A 21,947-nucleotide genomic window follows, 5' to 3' on the forward strand; every position below is an offset into this window, starting at 1 on the left:
AGAAAAAAGGTAGTTAAAGGAGTATGGACAGCTAATTTTAGTGGAATGTTTTCTTCTCTGCAGTGATGCAGAAGACAACTATACATGAATCACCACGTGGTATTCCCTTACGATCGCTAAATGATTTATAGTCGAATTCCTTTCTCATGCGGTTTCAGTGGCAACAACCGACCGATGACTGTGACTCCAAAGTGCACTTTAGAGGCATTAAAAACTACAATATAATCGCTCATTCCACATTCATTTTCACTACACTTTTTCAGGTCAGCATGATTTCGCAATAGGGAGCTTGCACGAACGCCAGCGGCGCTATGCATTCTGGGTAATCCGCCATCTTGCCGTCCTAGGCAGCAGTCGACGCCGCACAGGCAGGCTTCAGTGAACTGACTGAGAGCCGCGTCGTCTTCGACAGTCAACTAAACAAACACGGAGTTGCTCGTGTACCACCTCGACATGCATAGAAGATGTCGGCAGTTTCTGTCCCCGATTGTTGTGTGCAGCTGTGCCCAAAAGATCGGGCACGCTACGAGGAAAAGGCAAAGCAGTGCAGCGTGGACCCATTCACACTACGAGCCGACGACTGCACTATGGATCACTATGGATTTGGACACGTGGCCACCCGTCGACATCGTCCGCAGTCATGAATTTCTAGTTCGGAGAACTAGTTTCGTCACTCAGCAGCATGACAAGAAAGCTTTAGAAGGCCATAGCATTCTCACCAGTGGATGCGTACGCAAGCCATACATGAAAACGGTCACAGCCGAGACCGTGATCCTCAAAACACAGGCAAGGATTGTTGCCGTTGTGATTTAAGCCTAGGTGAACCACTCGCAAAGTCAGAACAAGCAACTCGTTTGCCTGTGGGTCCTCGCGGAAAGCGACGGCGACATTTCCTCAGCACACTGTATCTGCATGGACGGCAACGGCGAAGCCTGCTTACATGTTGTTACCTTGCTGTTTTATGTAGAGTATATGGCTTGCGTGCACGTCAAAAACAATCGTTCATAGACGGCACTAGCACTAGCTGCCAGCCACCGATGGGATCGCGCTTTGCAACAATGATAGCGCGTCTGATTTTGGGATTTTGAAGCAGAGCGCAGGTGCAGCGATGGGGCCCGGTCGGGGGTGCAATAGTCCAAAAGTTTCGATGGTTTCTCTAGGAAATGTATGGGCGTAACCAAAGATGTTCAATGTGGGCAGCAATTCACAACTTTTAAGTACATTCGAGGTGCAAATGGCGATGAACTTACGTAGACGCAGTAAACAAATCGGCTATCAGACTCTCCGCATGTCGTAGATCGTTTATGCACGCGACACGAAGTGGCATGAACAGACTTTGTACTTGTCTAGGCTGGCGTCGATCTCGCGTCTGTTAATCCGTGCGAGCCATTCGAGTAAGCGACGCCTTGAGAGCTGGTTTGCCTTCTCGCACTCACGTAGCAGTATCTTCGGTATCCTGAAGAACCCGCAGTCCGCCCGTCCTGTCTTTAGTTTCTGAGCTTTGCTTTGGGTTCGGCTGTTAAAACTCATGACACAACAGCACACCATCATGCCAGCACCGTTTGCACGCACTACACGACCGTATAAACTTGGCTGCGTCGACTGCTGCCTAGGACGGCAAGATGGCGGACTACCCAGAATGCATAGCGTCGCCAGCGTTCGTACAAACTCCCTATACACTGCATTGAAACAACAGTTCAGCTGCTGCAACTGAAACACGAACAAGAAATCTGATTATAGAGCATTTAGAGTTATAGGAGAATACCACGCTGTAATCTGTGTAGGAATTCTTTATGCATCATTACAAGAAAAAAAAGGCACTCAAATATTAGGTGTCAATACCCCTCTAACAAGCACACTGAATTACTGGTCGCAGTGTACAGTGATATTTAAAAGGTTTACACCAGTTCTGAGGTTCGAAATTCAAGGACTATCAAGGACACTACTATAATTTTTCAGGATGAACACAGTGGCTTATCAAATATTTTTACATATCACAAAACTTATTGCACAATTACGCGCTTCTGCCAACGTATTTTTACATACAGAAAAAGGTGGACAATAACAACACACATGGTCTTGTGGACTTCCGCACGTAGAAGTTGGCAAATGGAGGTTAACTTCAAGAAAACGGTCACAGCGACCTTGACACTGAACGCAGATAAAAGCGTTTCTCTTCGCATAACTAACAAGATAAACGCTCTAGAATATGTATATAAATTAGAATCATCACCATTGCAACAAGTAGCGTCCGTAAAGTACTTGGGTGTAACATTTACTAATAACCTTTCTTGGAACTCTCACATAGATAACATCTGTTCACTCGCATTCCGTAAGCTCTGTTATATAAGGCATAAACTTCGAAACGCCCCCGCTAACGTTAAGCTCTTAGGTTATAATACTCTAATTAGACCCAAGCTTGAATATGCTTGCATAATTTGGGACCCGTATACTAAGTCTAACATAAGAAAGCTCGAGAACATTCAAAGGAAAGCAATTAGATTCATATATTCAAAATATCTACCCACTGACTCACCCTCAGACTTGATGCATGCTAACGGTATTGAAGAACTACAGGTAAGAAGACGAAATTTTCGTTTAGATTTTCTTTCATTACTTCTTAACAATAAACTCAGACTTGACCCTTCTGCTTATCTTTCCCCAATGCCAACACGGAATACACGACACTATCACAAAGCTCTTTTAAAACCATATTTTGCCCGGACTAACTCGTTCAAGTTTTCCTTTTTCCCACGCACCATATCCGACTGGAACTCATTAACCGAACCTAATCAACCCTGAAAATCAGACGCGTTCCTCAGCCATCTTTTTTGATATTGCGTATTATGTATTTTTCTGCTTTGTCTTGCATTGCTGTATTGTTGTTTTACTACATTATATTTGCTGTATTGTTGTATTTTTGTTGCTATAATTTTGCTTTTTGTGCACCTGCCCTTCCTGCTTGGACCTAACCATGGTCTGCAGTATGTACATAAATAAATAAATAAAAAATACAAGAAAAAACAACCATTGCAATTCAAATATGGCACTGCAGAACACACACGAGACCGTGTCCCCAAAATCAGGTACCTTGGCGTAGTATTTTCGTCTAACCTAAAATGGCACAATACATGTTGATACTATACGCACGAAATCACTGCAAAAAATAGGGTACCTAAGAAGAAGTTTAAAAAGTGCGACTAAAGAATGCAAACTAACAGCTTATAAATCACTGGTCAGGCCTTTTTTAGAATATACGTCAGTTGTGTGGTCACTGTATTTTTGTGCGCTGATTCTAGGTATGTCATTTAATTTCATGTAAAACAATTCCTTGAGCACTTATGCACATTTTATGCAACTATTTTGTGGAGAGCTTTGAAGAAAATTTGCGGCAGGAGACTCTCTGAAATGTATGCCATTGGGTTCTGTTGACACCAAGGAATGCAATAAGGGTAAAATTATCATCCTGGCTCTCATAGAACTCGACTAATAGGGTACTGAAGCTGCCACTTTAGAAACAGGAATACACACTTTCCTTCTCATTTCTGAAACGACAACTTCAAAACTCTATAACTTAAGTTCTATGATAGGCAGGAAGACATTTTCACCATTATTGTATTCCTTGGTATCAAGAGAACCCAATGGCACACATTTCAGCAAGTTTCCCACAGCAAATTTTCTTCAAAACTCTCCACAAAATACTAGCATAAAAACTGCATAAGTGCTCAAGGAATTATTTTACATGAAATTAAATGACATATTTAGAATCAGCACACAAAAATACATAATCCCTGAAGATTTCATACTGTGATTTCATCAATAAAATTTTTTTTCAAGACCAGTGTCCCCCCTTAAAAAAGAATGTTCAGTGCCTAAGGATTTTCAGGGGCCTGAACAACCTGCGTGGACCCTGAAGCTTTGCTGGCATCCTCGGCAGTGGCCCTCTTGCGTTTGCCGTGGCGGCCAGCCTCAATGAAAAAACGCCGCAAGTTCTGGCGAAATGCGGCCAGCCTTGCTTCTTTTGGCACATCCGCTTTGGGGTGGGCGTCAATGTACTGCTCCAAACAGTCTGAAAGAAAAAATGAAGCACATATATCTCCTCTACTCTGCTTTGTAAGTAGATGCAATGCATGAATAGTTCTTGTATAATAGCACAGGAAACAAATATAGCTGTAACAGCACAGGAAACAAACATAGCTCCTCCATTTTTGTGCAGTACTGTGCATGTTAAAGGGACACCGAGGACAATGCTACCAATTTCTTTTGTCAGAAAATCCGACAGTTCAGCATTTTACTGAGGATAATGTTAACAATTTTTTTTTCGTCAGTAAAATCTGATAGTTCGGCATTTCGTGGCACTGTTGCCACTTGTCCGGCAGCAAAAGGTGCATTTATTGTTCAGAGATTTGGATTCAAAAGTTGCAAACTTTTCTCCCGCCACTCTGATTCAAACTCGGGACTCTCTGATGACGAAATAGGAGAAAAATGATGTAACCTCGGAGAAGTGCAGACTCCGTGATCGCTGGTGGCGAGCACTGTGATGCCGCCCAGCAGGAGCCAAATCAAAACTACCACCGGCAAGATCAGTCGTCATTGCTTCATTTACGTTTGCACCAACATTACGATCAATGCCGTACTCAGTTCTAACAATAAAATTCTCGCAAAGAGCAGCAGCTCACACGTCAGCGACCTCTTCTCTGCACAATGTGCGATGCTTTTGAGGCATAAGGTGGCAAGTCTGGCAAGATAATCCAAGCGCTGAGGAGTCCGCAGCAATGCAGTCAAAGCCGAGCCACCATCATGACTGATGTGCAGAGATTGGTACATGCAGCCACATTTAAAACCTCTTATAACAGTCTTCACAGAGCTGGTTGTGGTATGTTGATGAAGCGAACACATCGAGAGGTGCGTTTGCTAACATGGAGGCGCATGGAACATTACCTATCTACAGCTGTTTTCCTCGTCGCAGGTGCATGCCATTGCACGAACTTCTTCCGATGAGCACTTAGGCACTTTGCGGTTGGTGTGGAAAGCACATAGCCACAAGGCACCAGAAAACATACCAAAACTCAGGTGGTCACCTGCTGCGCTACCAATTACAGGTTTTTCTATGGCTCCTAACATTCAGGCTGTCTTTTGCTTTTCTTCGCTCTTCCTCATGTGACAAAAAAGCACTAGTGGTTTCAAAACAAGACCTCTAGTACTTGTCAATACTCAAGAAATATGTAACCTTCACGCATGTTTTTCGGCCTCAGATTTGTGGCTGTGGCATCTTCTTGCCTATTTTGCCATCATGCATGGACACTTGTACTTGCGAGACTGGTCTGTGGCAGCAATACATTTGTTTTAGTTTATGCTCTTGTCCACCTTACGTGAACCTTATTTCCAGTAAGAGTGGTGCTTTTGTGATCAGGCAGCGGTATTCTATCTATACATGCCAACTTCAATTTCTCTTCAATGTACTTTTAAGTTTGCTTGTATCTATAGAATACTGGCTCCTATTCACAAAAAGACAACCCTTACTGAAAACAAGGCTGTAATAAGGGAAAAAAGAGAAACCAATAATACAGGTATCGCCATCACAGGTAAAACTCAAAAGCCCAAGTGTGATGAAAACAGTCCAAAGCCATGAAACTGCGGGGTTGACAAATGGTGCTTGAATATTACACATCTGAATACTGCATTATAAGGTTTGTTTTGTTACTGCTAGTGCTTTTTTTAAACATAAGGTCAGAAAAAAATGGCAACCTTAATGTTCGAAACAGAAAAAAAAGAAACCTGTAGTTGAAGCTGCACACAGCTGGCCAGTTTCATTTCAGTATGTTGCAGCGCTTCGTGGCTACGCCACCTATGCGTGCCCACGTCATTTCATTTTTGACACGCTTTGGTCTGCAAGTGCAGAGCAGCAGAGAAAATACCATATTTACACGTAAATAACGTGACAACGAATATAACGCGAGAAGGGACTTTGCAGCCAGAAGAAAAAGACAAAAAATTAAAGTTATAAAAACTAAAATACTTCATTACACTGACGTACATTACACCGATGTTTGACTATTTTGTAGTGATGCCATGAAAGCTGAAGCCAATCCCAGGCGGAAAAAAAAAGCACACATTTCCAGCTGGATTAGTACTGAACTCATAGCCATACTTTTCTAGCAAGAAACCATGCCTTTCCAGCTGACAACCTTCCATTCCAGCTGTGATGACATTAAACCGAAAATCAATTCCAGCTGGAAAGTCATCTGGAAAAGTACTTTTTCAGATGAAATGGGTACTCCTGACTAAAGTCTGCTTAGTCGCCAATTTAATTTGAGATTACAGTAGTTTCAATTACTGGAACTGTAATCAGTATACCGTAATAGGACACAACTCAAGCGCCAACCGGCAAATGCCCCTCAAAGGAACCCCACCAACCAATGGCGTGGTCCGATTCCATCTCCCTTTGACTGATCTCCACCTTGACCGATCCCTTTGGACCTGCTAGCATGAAATCGCAGTGTGTGGCAAATGAAAGGGGAATAACAATGGCTTAATTGAATTAACCGCTGCATTATGAAAACTGGTCGATTCTACTGGCTTGAGGGCCTCCTTTAAGCTGCATTGCTGCTTAATCCTTGAGTTGTATCTGCGACATAACATTATTGCTACTATTAAAATTCACTTACTTTTCAATATGTCCACCTTCTCCGGAGTAGCGGGCACCTTGGTTGAGGAGCCAGGCACGCTGCGGCAGGCTTGGCCAGTTAGGCTACGGACAGCAGCCTCTTCATGGTTCCATAGCATCCTGGCTGCCTCCAGAGTGAACTTGGTGTCAGTGGAGTTTCTCATCAAAAACATCCACTTTTGTTCTGGGATGGATAACCCCGGCCCCAGTTGCACCTGCAGTTATTAAAATTGGTCTCAAGCATTTTTCAAGAATAATAAAAGCCTAAAAGCCAGAATATGTGGAATATGTTGTCAGGCTGGTTGGCATAATTTGTAAGACATGACAAAATTTTGCAAAAAGAACGCACATAAGACAGGCAAGAGGATGCACATAAATCCCATACTCTCGTCCATGCACGTGTTCTTTTTGGCTAACTTTGTCATGTCTTCAATATCCAGGTATAGTGCACAAGGAGCTGCCACTTCTGAGGGAAGCTAAAAACATTGTCTTGCTCGTATCTTGAGCGTTCATTTTTTTTTGCTTTTGGCACATGTGTTCTGAATCTCTGTCACGCTGTCCGTGTACTCATTCACGACCTCGCGGATATAAACCTTTAGCTGTTAGTGCTGTTAGTACTGTTTGTCATCCTGCTGCGTGTATTGCAGTACACTGTTCACTTCATGGTGCTCAAGAAAAAGGTCCGTCAGCCGACGTCTCAACTGAGCAATTCAATAGGGAGAATGACTTCAGCACAACTAATTGCCATTGACAGTTCAACAGCTGTTGGCATCGACATGTCAAATTGCTTTCATGTCACGCTTACCTGCCCACGAACGTCGCAGTTCCCTGCAACAGCAGCCACTGACCCGGCATGTGGTTGTGATGGGAGGACAGCAGCTGCACCTTGATGTGTTTCGGCTGCTGGTGCACTGAACTGATCTGTAAAGATTACAAGATCAGAATAAATAAAAGTATACTGCAATGCTAGTACATGATCTGCACCTTGAACAGTACCAGAGTTAGCAAAATTTAAGGTGGTTGAGACACCTAATTCCAAAGCTATAAAAACTTATTACATGCCTCCACTGCATGAATGTTTACTCACAGCTATGTACTGGACAGATCAAATATTTAAGATATTTTAACTTCACTCTAAACAATCTCTAAATGATGTTTCTCACAATGAAGATCCATAGCAAACGCAACACTTAATAAAGAGTAAACGTTGGAATTACTTTACTGGCCACTCGTGATGTCACAGCAATGTGGCATTCTATCAATGGCAACGTGCCACGATGGGCTGATCGGCAAAGGCCGCCATTCGTACATCGGCAGCCATGCAAGACCTTTCAAAATTCTAGAGGCCCGTGTGCTGTGCGATGTCGGTGCACGTTAGTGAACCCCAGGTGGTCGAAATTTCCGAAGCCCTCCACTATGGCGTCCCTCATAGCCAGAGTTGCTTTGGGACGCTAAACCCCACAAAGCAACCAACCAGCAAGACCTTTGCGCTGATGAGACAGCTGCACTTGTCTCTACTTTATCCCCGCCAAGAGTAAACGGAAAAAGAGACTACATTTTGCATCTTCCCACTGGATCTTCATTTTAGTCGATGTCGAAACCGTGCCACAAGTAGGCCTTTCCACAACAAGCTGGATACAACGGCAGTAACTACCTTTCACCGACATACCTGAAACAGTCCCAAGCTCTAAGGAGGTCCTTTCTGGAGGGAGGCCTGTACACGTAAACGTGACTAGATTACAGTCTGCACTAACGGATAACAGAAGAGCAACACTATAGTGAATATCACTTTTTTTCGCTATGTTTAATTGGTTTCAGTCCCATATTTACTTCCTATGGTAAAACAAGGATGCAATGACAATAACTACCATTTACCTACATACCTGACACAGTTCCAGCTTCTGAGGTAGCCATTTCTGGTGGCAGAACTGCGGATGTAAGCACGAGACTAGATTACAGTTTGCACAGCGGGATGATAACGAGGGCAGTATCAGACTAAATTTCAATTTTTTTGGCTGTGTTTAAAGAGTATTTGCCCCGTAATTGCTAGCCCCGGCAAAGCTAGGTGGCAAAGCTAGGATGCCATGACAGTAACTACCATTCATGTACATACCTGGCACATCTCCGCGCTCTAACACCATCACTTCAGGAGGAAAGCCTGTGCCTGTAAACATAAGATCTCATTAAAGTTTGCACTATGGAATGACACGAATGCATAGCACATTTTTTTCAGCCAAGTTTCATTGGTGTTTAGTTTTATTTGCTTGCTCTGACAAAACTAGGACTCAATAGCGGCAACTACCATTCTTCTACATACCTGGCGCACTTCCAATTTCTGACGTGACGCTTTCTAGTGAAAGGCCTGTGCATGTAAGCATGAGATTAGATCACATTACAGTTTAAATTAATGTAGGATGATAACAAGGAAGTGCCATACTGATTTCCACTTCTTTTTTCACTTCGCATACAGAACGGTATCACACATCCGTTACAAGCAGTAGACAGTCTTGAAGGACGCTGCCAGCCCACTAACACTATCAGAAGTTGCCAGTGAATCTCCACAATGCTAACATCCTCCCTTTGAAAAGTCCCATCCACGACTGCCCTTGCTGGTCAGTTTCTATGCTGCTTGCTGAGCTACTGACATGCACTGGAATCAACTGCGCTAGCAACCGGAAAACGAAAACCTCCTATTGATGCTGCCATCTGCTTGTGGAACGCAGCCCCTACTACTAATGACAGGTGCAATGAACAATACGGCACACCATGCAAAGCAGGAGACACAAAGGTGTAAGTCAGTATGGTACAATCCTTGTACAGGGACACAGCACTACCTGAATCCGAAGAGGCCGGCATGACATATTCGGCAATGACGGTGCCAGCTGGCTGGGGGCTTTTATTGATGCTGGCAGCTATTTCATCTGCCGGAGACAGGATCAGAAACAAAACAACATATATACGAGGATGAACTGTGCCGTTTGCGGTACCTGTGGTGTTTGCCTGACGTTTACTCCAGGGCCTTAGCGTTATGTGGTGCTAATAAAAAGCTACTGCTTCTTGTTATTTCACATTTTTGCAAATAAAATTTTTTAACTTTACAAAGTGTTTGCACTCGCCCAAATTTTCCTTCTGTGCTCATTAAAACTTTTTGTATCGAAACCACAGTGCTAAACTACTCTACTAATTGAGGAAAAAAATGCATGCATTTCAATGGAAGCAAGAAACAAATGAAAAAGTTGATTGCAAACAGGTTTGTGGAGAAAACATATGTGCTCACCAATCTTTTCAAGCAGTGTGCTTGTTAGGCGGTCATTTTTTTGACGGCATGCCTGCAGCTCCTCCCGAAGGCGTTTTATTTCTTTATCTTTTTTTTTATGCAGTCTTTGAGCTGCTGTACAGTTGTATGTTCCTAGAAATTGCAAAAAAAAACACAAAACATTTACTAAAACTAAATGTTATACACTCCAAAATTTTTACATCAATGGGTCAGTGTGTGCACATTTGTATATACAAAATAAAGCACACACACCTCCAAACCTTCATTCTCTCTAATTATATCTTCGTGAAGGGTACTGGACGCCATTGCTTTTTTTTTCTTCACATCTTTTGGTAGTGGCAAGCACTGCAAATTCAGGGAAGGTTCCCTTATTCATTAGTAATCAAATAGAAATAACTCCTTAAAGGGAGTTGTGGTCTTTCTTTATTAATATGAAAAGCTGTTTAATAAAGCAAGAGCACAAGCCTAGGCACACAACGCCATGTTGTGCAAGTGACATCAACAGCCGGGGGTTAGCTATCATTGGTTTCCCACGCCAAATTCTTTCAGATGTCACGCAGCTACCATGACCGTGGCCACCCTGCGCGTGCCGGCAGCCGACAGAGGTAGAGTGGGTAGGGCCGGTGAAGGAGCACCAACGGAAAGGTGCAAAGAAGTGGACGTTCAAATTTTTACTGCACATGTATTGGTATATGTTATACGCATCACAGCTGTCGATAAAACACCTGAAAAAAATATTGCTGGAGGATATTTGTGAAGCAGTGTCCTTTAACATCCCAGACAAGACACAATTTTCCTTCAACCTCCATATATTATTTATTCCTTTTCAATAGGAAATAACGGCTTGTGGAAGGGTTAATCCACTGCAGTGATGTGGAATTGCGGCTGCCTTCATATTCATGCATGCTTTTGAATGCACTTCCATTTGCACAAAGAAAAGAATTAAGAGCTTTATTTCAACTTTTGCTGCTACTGCATGTCGAGTGTGCAAGAGGCCTATGCCAACACGCTAGCCCAAACAGACGAAACGGTACTTCTGTCACTCCCAACTGCACATCCTTGCAGGCTATGAGGTGCAGGCATGTGATCCTCACAGAGTCCCCCCCCCCCCCCTTTTTTTGATGGATGCAAAGCTTGTTGCACCCAAAGAGCAGTATATGTTGCTCGTGAAGCAAACTCCATAGCCAGGCACAAATGTTTCAAGCTAAAAAACGGTGCGCTTTTGACTACTATCAGATAGATGTCTGACTATAGGTTGTTACAACAGCACATGCTCCAGCTTGGGTTATCTAGGTGATTCGGCATCCGCTCATAAAATGTGAAAAATTATCTGACCTACTGAAAAGCACCGTTAGTGCCAACTACATTTCACTCTAATTGCCTGCTCGGAGTTCATTATCGGTGTTTCCTTCGTATCTCAAATTTTGCTTTACTGTCCCTTTAATTCTACATAGTGATTGCACTTGATTAAAAGATATGGATTCACGCTCATGCTAGCCAATGGGTGTACAATGCAAGGCTCAAAAGCGACAGAGGTGGCGTGTTTCCTTGTCCTAATGTGCAGTGCACTTTGCGAGAAAAAGAGCTCTGGTGTAATTTCAAACCAACAGAAATGTTTTGCATTCATAGCTGGAACTAAAACTTGTGGGTTTCCTGGAAAAAGGGACATGTAGAGAACACTTGCCCTTTTTTTGGATGGTCCAGCTTGGCAGCCTTCTACGTCAATTAGGCGAGGGAAGGGCTCCCTCAGGGTCTTCGCTTTTTGTCGCAGCCCCTCTACTTCATCTGAAATGAATGAAAAGCCTTTAACAGCTCTGTGCAGGTGTGCGCCTGTGCAGACATGCCAACGGATTCCGGTCTGAGTACAGGCAACACGGTGCAGTCTGCTAAACGATGGCCTTATGTAGGCATAGAGCCATAATAAAATGAACGTGATCACATCAGGGCAACGTTACTCTACTCGGAAAAGCGCCTTGCTGCAATGCACTCTTGCAGGGTTACTGGAAAAAAAAAATTGATCTAATTAGTTGGACAACACATTGCGGGCTAGTTGGTTCATCACAAGGCAGAACAGCACAAGCTACACACGGACAAGAAAGTAGACGAGACACACACAGCGCTGTCTTACAACTGAAGGTTTATTTTTCCAGACACTTCGGTAAATACACAGCAGCATCAAGAAATACACAGCAGCATCAAGTTCTCCTGTGTGATTTCTGGTGGCGATGACTGTTTATCAGACTCAGTTGCTTTTATTTTCTTGATGCTGCTGTGTATTTACCGAAGTGTCTGGAAAAATAAACCTTCAGTTGTAAGTCAGCACTGTGTGTGTCTCGTCTACTTTCTTGTCCGTGAGTAGCTTGCGCTGTTCTGCCTTGTAATTAGTTGACTTCAACCTTGTATCTCGCTGCCACTTTTGTGGGTCAGTCGAGAGCGCCTCATCGGAAAAAAAGTTACTGATTTGGTCAGCCATCCGGATCGAGAGCGATCAGCTTCAATGTTTACTTTGCCGCAGACAAAATCGCTTTTGTGTTAGCATTGCCGCTGGCACAAAGCAGGGAAACGAATATGGCCATGCAGCTCAATGCCATGTGATGCTGCTTTTTCGTTTCGCCGTTTGGTATCAGAAGCTACATTTGAAGTAGTGACCAGAGTAACACTGGCAAGGCGCTAACATCGCCACGCGCTAGCACTCAAATGACTGATATGAGCTCACACGACCATGTAGACAAGAATGCACTCTTACAAGGTCAGATGCAATTGCTTACGAGTTCTAAATAACCACAGTATAACCACTACCGCAAAAACATAGCGATCACTGCAGGCTGCACTGGAGAAATGCGACAGCATATGCTCCTCATCACCTTTTTTGAAAGTCACTGCGTCATGTGACATTCACTTTATCATGACATATTACACCACTGACTAATTTGTTACTCAATAACATTGCACTCATACCCACTCAAGCTCGGTGCGTGACATCACAAATGGTACCATTTACGATGGACACATTTTGCCTACAGACGACCTTGAACTGAGCCATATAATGCTTACACATTAATAAATACGGTAACTCAACCTGTACGAAATAACACGTACGTACCTGCGAGAGCAATGACGAAGGCCGGATAGTAGCCCTCGACCTCTCCATCTTCGCTGCGCCAAAACGCCTGCAGCTTTTGCCCGGGGTTGAAATCATCCTCGTTTTTGGGTGCAAACCCCTTTATAAGTTTTGCAGGCAAAATTGCCTTGAACTTGTGAAGGTATTTGACGTACGCGAACATGACGGAATCGGTTTTGGCGGGAGCGCTGGTGCAACAAGTCGGCGCCGCGGTCAGGCCAGTTTGGCTACAGCTTTGTCTGCAAACGACTACTAAGGCGCTTTTTTTTTTGCGCTGGTGATGATAGTGGTTTCGGTTTTGTTTCTGAACGGGCGGTGATGTATTCAAGTCGGGAGTTGCGTTGGTGAAAAGTAAGTAAATATACAGTAAGGACCTGTATCACATTGTCATTGCCTTGCTGCAGTCGAGACTACGGGAGCACGGCGTTGGCGCTCTGCGCGGATCCGAAGCCCCGTGGGAAGGCGCAGGCACGCAGTTCTCCAGTAGGCGGGCGCAGGTTCTGCAGTAGGCGGCTCTTTCCGCGCCCTCTCTTCGCCGAGCAGCGAAGAAAGCTCTCACATTACAAAACACACCATTATTACTGTATTATACTGAAGTTTTAAGATGTAAAGAAATCGTGTTATGTGCAAATGAGAAGTATTTCATGGTCAAATGCGCGTTGGTCATATCAGCTGTAGCAGGTGGCGATACTTTGCAATTATGGAACAGACGTAATTTGCATGCCCACAGGCTAATCATCAAACTGCCTTTGTTACGAAGAGGAGAGAAATGCCGGTATCGATGGCCTGGCCTGCTCCAGACTAACAAGCTCGCTTACAAGCACAACAAAATCATGCGATGAATTAAGAAAGACCTCTATAGCTTACTGTGCTCGCTGGAGAAGCGATCTGTCCATGATCCTCGACGTCCGAATCCAAAAGAATTCAACGCGAGTCGAGCAAGCGCAGTAGCTAGCAGACGACCCCGTCGGCTGCCGCGCGCGCTCCTCGGTTGCTGCGGAGGCGCGCGGCTGCGGACGTCTGTCACGTCGCGAGACGTTTACTTCTGCACGTGAAAATGACATTAGGCGCGAGCTTTGGAGAGAATCACGCTTTTCATCGAGGCCAAATATTAGGTCTCGGCAAAAGCTAGTATATGCCGACCGGCCGGCATGCAAAAAATGACAATTTTTCTTCTTTTTCAAGATGTGCAGCTCCAGCTGAGGAAAAAAAAATTGAGTACTCTCGGCAGACTCCAGCAAAGAAACTTGGGCAGAAGATAGGAAACGAGATCGCTTGGCTTCAAGAGCTAACCCGAATTTTCGATTATTTGAACATCCCGCGCTTCAAAAGTGCTAATTGTTTTCTTCGCATGTATCTCTTAGAACTCTGTATGCAGATTTTACTAGTTATGTCATCAAAGCAGTAATAATATTACCGCAAACAGGGGAGATGACATGCTCATACTGCATGCATCGTACGCGATATTAGCGCGAGCGACTTCCGTTATTTCGGAGCCTTAATTTAAAGCCAGAGCGAACAGCGAGGTTTTTGCGCATCGAAAATCCTGAGTAATCGCGTATATTACTTACGTTTCTGAGGTGCAGTGTACATTAGACAATGCCTGGACCGCCTTGAAGAAAACGGCGCAAGAAGTATTTGGAGCGTAGTGAAACCTTCGACGTACCGGCCTCGACATTTTACAAACGCCAAAAAGACCACGATGCCGCCATCGCCTGTCCTTCGAGAGCCGGCGCCCTAAGACCCCAGCAAAGTGTCAGTAGGTGTCAGCCGGGCGCTTCGTCTGTAGCAGGCATCCGCCCACTCTACAATGACGCAACTGCCAACGAGGAGACTTCAAGCAGCCGTAGTCATGGTGGTGCGGCGCCCGACACAACGACCGACGAGGAGCTTTCAAGCGACCACAGTGATCATCATAATGATAGTGCGGGGTCCGAGTATGACATTTTCAGCGATTCAGCAGGAATCAGCGACAGTTGTTTCGACGACGACATTCCGAGTGCCGACGAACGGGACACAGCTGGGAGCGAAGATGACATGCCCTCCTTCATCTCTCAGTTCAGTAACGGAACGTTGCCACACTCTCAGGTTACGAAGGCTGGCGCTATAGCAGCAGTCATGGCATTTGCCATTTCTCATGGGCTAACATGGGCTCCATTGGGAGATCTAACAAAACTGATAAATTTACTTTTTGGAGAAGATGTTCTGTCCACAAGCGCTTACACTTTCCGGAAGTTGTGGTGCAAGGAAACCCAGGATGTGGTGCACTACCACTATGTTTGCGAAACATGCATTGGTGAAATGAAAGTACAAGGAAAATCAGCTGCCTGCCCCAGCTGCAAACATACAGAACCCCTTCAAGCACTCAAAGACAGGGGTTCATTTTTTGTTCTTTTAGATTTAAAAAAGCAGCTGCAGTTTCTTATTGAAAACACTAAGGAGGAACTGCACAACAACTTGCTCAAGCTTCAAGGGCCTGCACTGCACATTTCAGATGTAACCAGTGCTGAATGCCATGCAAGAATGCAGAAGGCTAGAAGTCTTGGCACGGACGACCTCACTCTTACAGTGAACACGGACGGAAGTCCAGTGTGGAAGTCATCAAAGACGTCTGTGTGGCCTCTGCAGTTTATCGTTAATGAACTGCCGCCACACCTGCGTTTCAAGCATCCGATTCTCGCTGGACTATGGTTTGGCAAAAGCCATCCGAATATGCAACTTTTCCTTTCAAAATTTGTGCATGAACTTAACTGCACCAAACCAATCAGGTGGCAGTACCGGACTAGCACACACCTATCCAGACCAGTTGTGTTGTGCTGGTCAGTTGATGCGCCCGCAAGAGCGGCTGTGCAGAACATGGTTACCTTCAATGGTTACTTTGGATGCCCATGGTGCTTCATCCGAGGAGAACATATCGAAGGTGAGTATTTTTTGGCTTTTAGAGAATGAGCAGTGATTTGAAGATGATGAGAAAAGAAACCATTACAGAAGCAGCGTCTCTTAAAGTGCATAAATTTGCATACTTATGTCCTTTACACTCTCTTCTCCTTCAGGGAGCATGCGATATGTCGCACAAGAGCAGCCAGAGGCTCGGACAACGAAGATGGTTGAGCGAGACATGAAATTGGCTAAAAAGCACGATGAAAATATCAATGGCTTCAAAGGGCCATCCGCACTGATGAACCTGAAAGGTAAGCTGTTTTTACCTCCACGTCCTCTCCAGTCTTTGTGTGCTTTGCATTACTTTAACTGCTACTGGTAGACTTGGATATAAGAGTGATTATCACAGCTGACTGCAGGTCAGTATTGTAGCACAACACATTTATTAAGCAGACTTAGGTCCATTTTACAGCTAGTGCCATGAACATTTACTTATATTCTCATGATACAGACCAACAAAGTACGAGCAGAGAATTGGTAGTGACTCATTACTGGTTGCTGCCACCACTGAGCTGTCAGACTGGTTCGCATATTGTGCACTATTGCTTGCAAGCTGTATTACGGACTGCAAAGCTGTGCCTTTTTCATCGTCACCTGATACGTATCATGCTTAATGGCTGAAAAATTTGAGATGAAGTTGTGTAGCCCTACATCATTACGTTGCTTGGTACTTCATCTGTTTTGTCATGCAGAAGCATTGAAAGGGTGTTGATGTTATTGAATAACTGCGTGCAGTTGTGACTGCAAAGAGTCCTAGCAGCAGTATCTGCACTACCTGCTGTAATGCTGATCTAAACATTTCTGCATGTGCCCCGCACTCAGCTGTACACATAATTTCATATATGTCAGCAGGATTCTCAGTATACACAGCTGAGTCCTGAAGCAGTCCATGTAAACACCGTGTTTTGGGACTGCAAGCCTCTAAAAACAGTTTGAGGGTATCGCACTACTCAATACGCAACCTCAGTTGTACTTTCAGTAAAAAAAATGTAATGCAACTGTATATATGTTCCTAATAGCAGTTGCTTATGAAAGAGCTCAACTTGCAATCGTGACTTGTCACTTATTGCCGTGCTTATGTAGTTAGATGTGTCGTCACTGTATGATGTATAGATATAGGTAATTACAATTATATTAGTGTGGCTTATCGCCTAAGTTGCTTCGGGACGTTATACCCCATAAACCAACAACTGTGTGATTTTGAATACCTAGCATGCTGTTACAAAACACATGGTTACTCAGATGTTGAAACTATTGGTGGGTTAAGCACATAGAAAATTTGGTCCTGCTACAATGATGTATACTGCAGACTGAGTACTATTTCTGAAACAGCTACATGCAAAATAGTTGTAGTCAGCATGCATGCACTGTATTGAACAACATTTGCTGGTCTTGTTCATCTTTGTTATCTTGTAAGAGAACTTCTGTTGTGAATCAGTAGTTGAGTACAAGTACCGATATGACCGAAAATTCAGTTGTTGGGGCTTGATGGTAAGATCCAAAGGTACGCATCAAATGGTATAGCTCACGAAATTGCAATCAGTGTTCATTTAATTCATCAGTGTGTTATTACTTCTGTTGTTAAGAAAAAAGGCCATTTTTTGAGTTTTGTACTTTTTTGATTGTTTCAGAAAGTAAAGATGCTTAGCAGACCTTAATGAAATAAATCTAGTTGCAGGCTTCTTGCTCTCCTTGTGTTGAAAACAATGTGATTTTTCCAAGCATGTTTATAGTGTACGGTGTTCTCTCTTGATTCTGATAAAAAGCTAAGTGCCTTCTCCGTAAGATATGAGGCAGAAGATTTGTGGGTGCTTTATGACACATCTAAACAAGTAACTGGCTGCTTTTATGCTCGCTAGTAATGCCTGCTGTTTCAAGCAGAGTGAAACTGCATTTTTCACATTTTCACAGACCAGATGCCATTGATACCATTGCCTTGCATCCGTGAGAGGTACCATAGGGCTCAGCAAGTTATGTTTGCATACTTACTTCCATCACTCCCGCAGTTACCTCAGTACATTGGCAGGGGATTGGGGATACAACAGTCATGATATCTTTGACAGCGAGGTGTGCGTAGCTACTTGCTCTCAATTGGTAGCTTTCATTGTCTTGTTTGCCTCAGGATGGTTGTGCAAGTTGTTTCATGCACTGCTACACTTTTTCAGGACAGCAAAGCAATTAGCACTTGGTGAGCTAGTGATGTGCAGGCATTGAACTTTGTATTATGAGGTGAAACAGTTGTCCAATTTTCGTATGTGTAAAAAACCAGGCATAAATAAGGTTACCTTGTGTGCTGCTCAGCGCACCACTTTGAGCTGTGGGGAGTAGGCTGCTTTTATTTTGTTTACAGTACACCCAATTGTCATCACTTTTTTGAAGCATTGGCTAGTCCAGCTCTTTTTTATTCTTAATTCCTGGCTTCTCACATGCATTTTTTTACAAGTTCAAGCATAATATTCTGCAGCATTGCATTGTACTTTCCTTATAAATGTTGTGATTGTTTTTTAGGTTTTGATCTTGTCAATGGGCAGAGTGTTGAATACATGCACTGCGTTCTTCAAGGAGTTGCGAGGCAACTCACTGAGATGATCCTCTCCACTTCAAACTGTGATCGACGCTTTTATGTCGGTAAGCCAATGCCCAGCCAGCGTTACTGTCAGTTTTTATTTCACAAAGTCTACAAGTTTCTCTAGTAATGCACCTTTATATGTTTGGTTTTGGCGGAGATAGAGTTCATACTTTCATGCGCCTCTAGAATTTAATTCAGTGTAGTTTACTAACTACTTAATACAGATGAAATATGCTGAGTTGTATTTCTAATTTCTCCTACCATGTTTTTTTTAACATGTGTGGTCTTTAGTTTTGTGTACTGTGTGATGTCTTTGCAGTAATTCGAAAAATGTTCAGGCTTTTGAGTGGGTGAGAGATACCAAAATATCATTTAAAACTTTCTCTTTCTGGGTCCACATAAATACAAACTGAATGAACTCTTTCTTAGAAGGTATCTTCCAGCTTACAAAAGGCTTTGCAGTCTCATCTCTTTTTACAAATAGTAGCACACACACAACTCATTAAATGTAGTGTGCAGGATGTTTGCTGTGTTGTCAAAGATCAATGCCGCTGAAGCTTCCAAACAGCTACATTTAGAACCATACCTTGTCAACCATACCTCTTTGTTCTCAGCATTAACAGTGCAAAAGTTGTGACCAGATGCTTATGTACCTCTACATTTCACTGCACATTTTGCACAGATGGAACTTCTTGATTAAAAGTCTCAAAATTGCAGCTGGTGTTACGATACTCGGGTTCCCACTGTATGTGTGCCTTTACAGCATTATACACTAGTTCTGTTCAACTGGGTTTATGTAAATGTAATGTGCAATTTCATCTTGCAGGTGCCCCTTCTTCAGTAGCAAAATTAGAAGCACGACTCTTGACCATCAAGCCTCCGCACTGTGTCACACGGTTGCCACGACCACTCAGAGAGCGAGGCCACTGGAAGGCATCTGAATGGAGGCAGTGGCTGCTCTTCTATGCCCTCCCCTGTCTTGATGGCATCCTTCCTCCTGACTACTGGAAACACCTATTAAAACTGTCAGAAGGTGTTCACATACTTTTACAAGAGAAGCTCACCCCATCTGAAATTGACAAAGCTGGTAATGCATTACTTCAGTCATTGCAGTGTACTTCATACATACCAAGTCTGTCAACAATAATGTAACCTGCAGGTTTCGAGCATTTTGTACAACTGTGAGTTTGTGGAAAGCATATATGAATACAAAATTAACTGTAATGAAAGAACTTTTATGAAAATCATTTTCATGAAGTGACCTTAATTAAAATTTGTGAAGCGTACGAACTGGCAACCATACAGATATTGTGAAAGTAAAACCCTGCATTTTCTAGACTTCTTTCACTCTTCTTCAAGTGCTTGCTCATATTTTATTTTACTTTTACAGTACAAACTTATTTTGTCATTTTGCTCCTTTAATATGCTCTTTTAATAGTCTGCAAGTTTCTCTACAGTATTAAAAATTTCACTCTACTTGAGTGAAGAAGTGCTTCATATAGGGAAGTTAAAATCTGTTTTCAACAAAGGACTTGCCGAAAAAGTCAAAGGAACTGCCTTGATGGAGTTGCTTTTTGGCTTGGCATTTCACCTAACCATCATTATTGTTTTTATTTTCAGAGTTGCTTCTGGAAACCTTTGTTGTGCAGAGCAGGAGCCTGTATGGTGTTGCCTTCCTGACGTTTAACGTGCATGCCCTACTTCACCTGGCTAATTGCGCCCGTGCCCTAGGACCACTTTGGGCACACTCAGCCTTCGTTTTTGAAGGAGGCAATGGAAAGATCGTTCGCCAGGTTTCAGCCGCAAATGGTATTCCACAGCAAATTGTAGAAAGGATAGTCATGAACCAGCAACTACAAAAATTGACTGACAGCAGCCAGCTCCCTGCACATGAAAAACAGCTGTGTAGAAAAATGGTTGGCTATCCCCATGTGCAGAATGCCAGGCACGTAGAGAACTTGTGCCTCTTGGGAAGGGGCAGGAGTGTTACTTTGAGCTCTGAGGAGCAAGATGCTCTGTACCGTCACTGCGGAATCACAGCATCAGAAGCTGTTGAGTATGAGCGCTTCATTCAGGCAAGGCAGGTGTACCATAGCACAGCATACAAGAGGCCATCACGGTCTGACACCACCTTCATTAGGACACTCAGCGCGAGCTACAAACGCATTGAAAAAATTCTTTTCTTGAACGTAGCTAACACTTGCATCCTCTTATGCAGGCCAATAATAATTGCTGATGTGGTTGCAGCACCACCACACATAAAAGAGTGCTTTATATCTTTTGAGAGAGCACTTGACGTGGTGCTTCCAGCTGAAGTGGCTGACTGCTCCTTGTTCATAGAGTTTCCTGAGGAGGAAAAAACCTTTATTTGTGATCTTCCTAACACAATTGAGAGGGACTGAATCAAATGAGCATGGTGTATGTCACACTAAAGATACCTAAACTGGTTAAAACATCTAAAGCTGCATTAAGTTGATTGGTTTATGGAGTTTAACATCCCAAAGCAACTCAGACTATGAGGAACACTGTAGAGGAATTCGAGAATTTTGACCACCTGTGGTTCATTAACGTGCAATGACTTCACACACTACCCGAGCCTCTAGCATTTTGCGTTCATCGAAATGCAACCACCATGGTCAGGGTCAACCCATGTCTTTGAGGTCAGGAGCCGAGCATCATAGCCATTGAGCCACGGCAGTGGCACAGCTACTTTAAGCAGCGGTAAAATAGGTTATTCTATGTACAAAAAGTCGTCTCCCAGCGTATCTAGCTGCCGTTGCCTGTGCTACGCAAGAGGAGACTAGATCTACTGTTGAGCTTTGTTTTGTTTTGTTTGTTTGAGTGTGTATTCAGGCAGGATTTCAGGATCATGCATTATGATTGCAAATGCTGCAAGGGAGCAGCAGCTCTTACTGGGAGCTTAAAAAGCATGTGAAGGAAATTCATGCTGGAAATCATTGTACAAGTGAACTGTATTGAATTGACATCCCAACCTGGGGACATTCTTTGGAGTATGTTGAAAGTGGCACTGCTGCGGAAAATGGATTGCAAGAGACACTTATGAAATGTCAGTCTCCCATTTCTGTATCCTTCATTTATACCATTCTCTACATATATTTGTATCTGTGAGAGAAACTGAAAATATAGTGTGCAAGCTAAATGTATATATGTCATTTTCTTCATAGGATTGCTGATTGTCTGTATTAATGATATCTGTGTCACAAACTGCATTCTTTGTGTGTACTCAATAAATTTGTCTCCAAGTCTTCATATTTAAGCATGCAGAAAACTACAATGAGATGAGTGGTCAGGGTACTGCTTTTTGACATCTACAACCAGGTGCGCATCAAACTCTTAGCACTATTCTTTCATG

The 21,947-nt window shown here is 43.4% G+C and overlaps 2 protein-coding genes across 4 annotated transcripts; one reads left to right on the forward strand and one right to left on the reverse strand.

Annotated features, from left to right (window-relative positions):
* Positions 1–3,810: 3,810 nt before the first annotated feature.
* On the reverse strand, positions 3,811–12,075 carry LOC149355766 (uncharacterized). Of its 3 annotated transcripts, none has more exons than XM_089584001.1 (9): positions 11,629–12,075; positions 9,945–10,076; positions 9,502–9,588; positions 8,781–8,831; positions 8,551–8,595; positions 8,337–8,381; positions 7,473–7,588; positions 6,669–6,882; positions 3,811–4,069 (listed from the first exon to the last, which is right to left on the reverse strand). In XM_089584001.1, exons 3-9 carry the CDS (start codon positions 9,521–9,523, stop codon positions 3,873–3,875), a joined length of 690 nt encoding a protein of 229 aa, XP_089440127.1. In that variant the 5' UTR covers positions 9,524–9,588; positions 9,945–10,076; positions 11,629–12,075; the 3' UTR covers positions 3,811–3,872. The 3 variants fall into 3 exon arrangements, with proteins under 3 accessions (XP_089440127.1, XP_089440128.1, XP_089440129.1); XM_089584002.1 differs by lacking the exon at positions 11,629–12,075 and adding an exon at positions 10,197–11,366; XM_089584003.1 differs by lacking the exon at positions 8,337–8,381.
* On the forward strand, positions 10,510–21,842 carry LOC149355767 (uncharacterized). Its single transcript, XM_089576183.1, has 6 exons — positions 10,510–10,589; positions 14,685–15,985; positions 16,119–16,256; positions 18,514–18,633; positions 19,401–19,661; positions 20,195–21,842. Exons 1-6 carry the CDS (start codon positions 10,510–10,512, stop codon positions 20,974–20,976), a joined length of 2,682 nt encoding a protein of 893 aa, XP_089432309.1. The 3' UTR covers positions 20,977–21,842.
* The last annotated feature ends 105 nt before the right edge of the window (positions 21,843–21,947 follow it).

The sequence above is a fragment of the Amblyomma mixtum genome, chromosome 3 (assembly GCF_055824585.1).
Source record: "Amblyomma mixtum isolate Tamu chromosome 3, ASM5582458v1, whole genome shotgun sequence".
In the NCBI taxonomy this organism is placed as follows: Eukaryota; Metazoa; Arthropoda; class Arachnida; order Ixodida; family Ixodidae; genus Amblyomma; species Amblyomma mixtum.

Coding starts and splice junctions, on each gene's coding strand:
- LOC149355767 (XM_089576183.1), top strand. CDS start 10,510: ATGACCGTGGCCACCCTGCGCGTGCCGGCAGCCGACAGAGGTAGAGTG. Junction 10,590..14,684: donor GAAGGAGCACCAACGGAAAG/GTGCAAAGAAGT, acceptor ACCGCCTTGAAG/AAAACGGCGCAAGAAGTATT. Junction 15,986..16,118: donor CCGAGGAGAACATATCGAAG/GTGAGTATTTTT, acceptor CTTCTCCTTCAG/GGAGCATGCGATATGTCGCA.
- LOC149355766 (XM_089584001.1), bottom strand. CDS start 9,523: ATGCCGGCCTCTTCGGATTCAG. Junction 8,832..9,501: donor GCCGGCCTCTTCGGATTCAG/GTAGTGCTGTGT, acceptor TTATGTTTACAG/GCACAGGCTTTCCTCCTGAA. Junction 8,382..8,550: donor AGAAGCTGGAACTGTGTCAG/GTATGTAGGTAA, acceptor TTACGTGTACAG/GCCTCCCTCCAGAAAGGACC.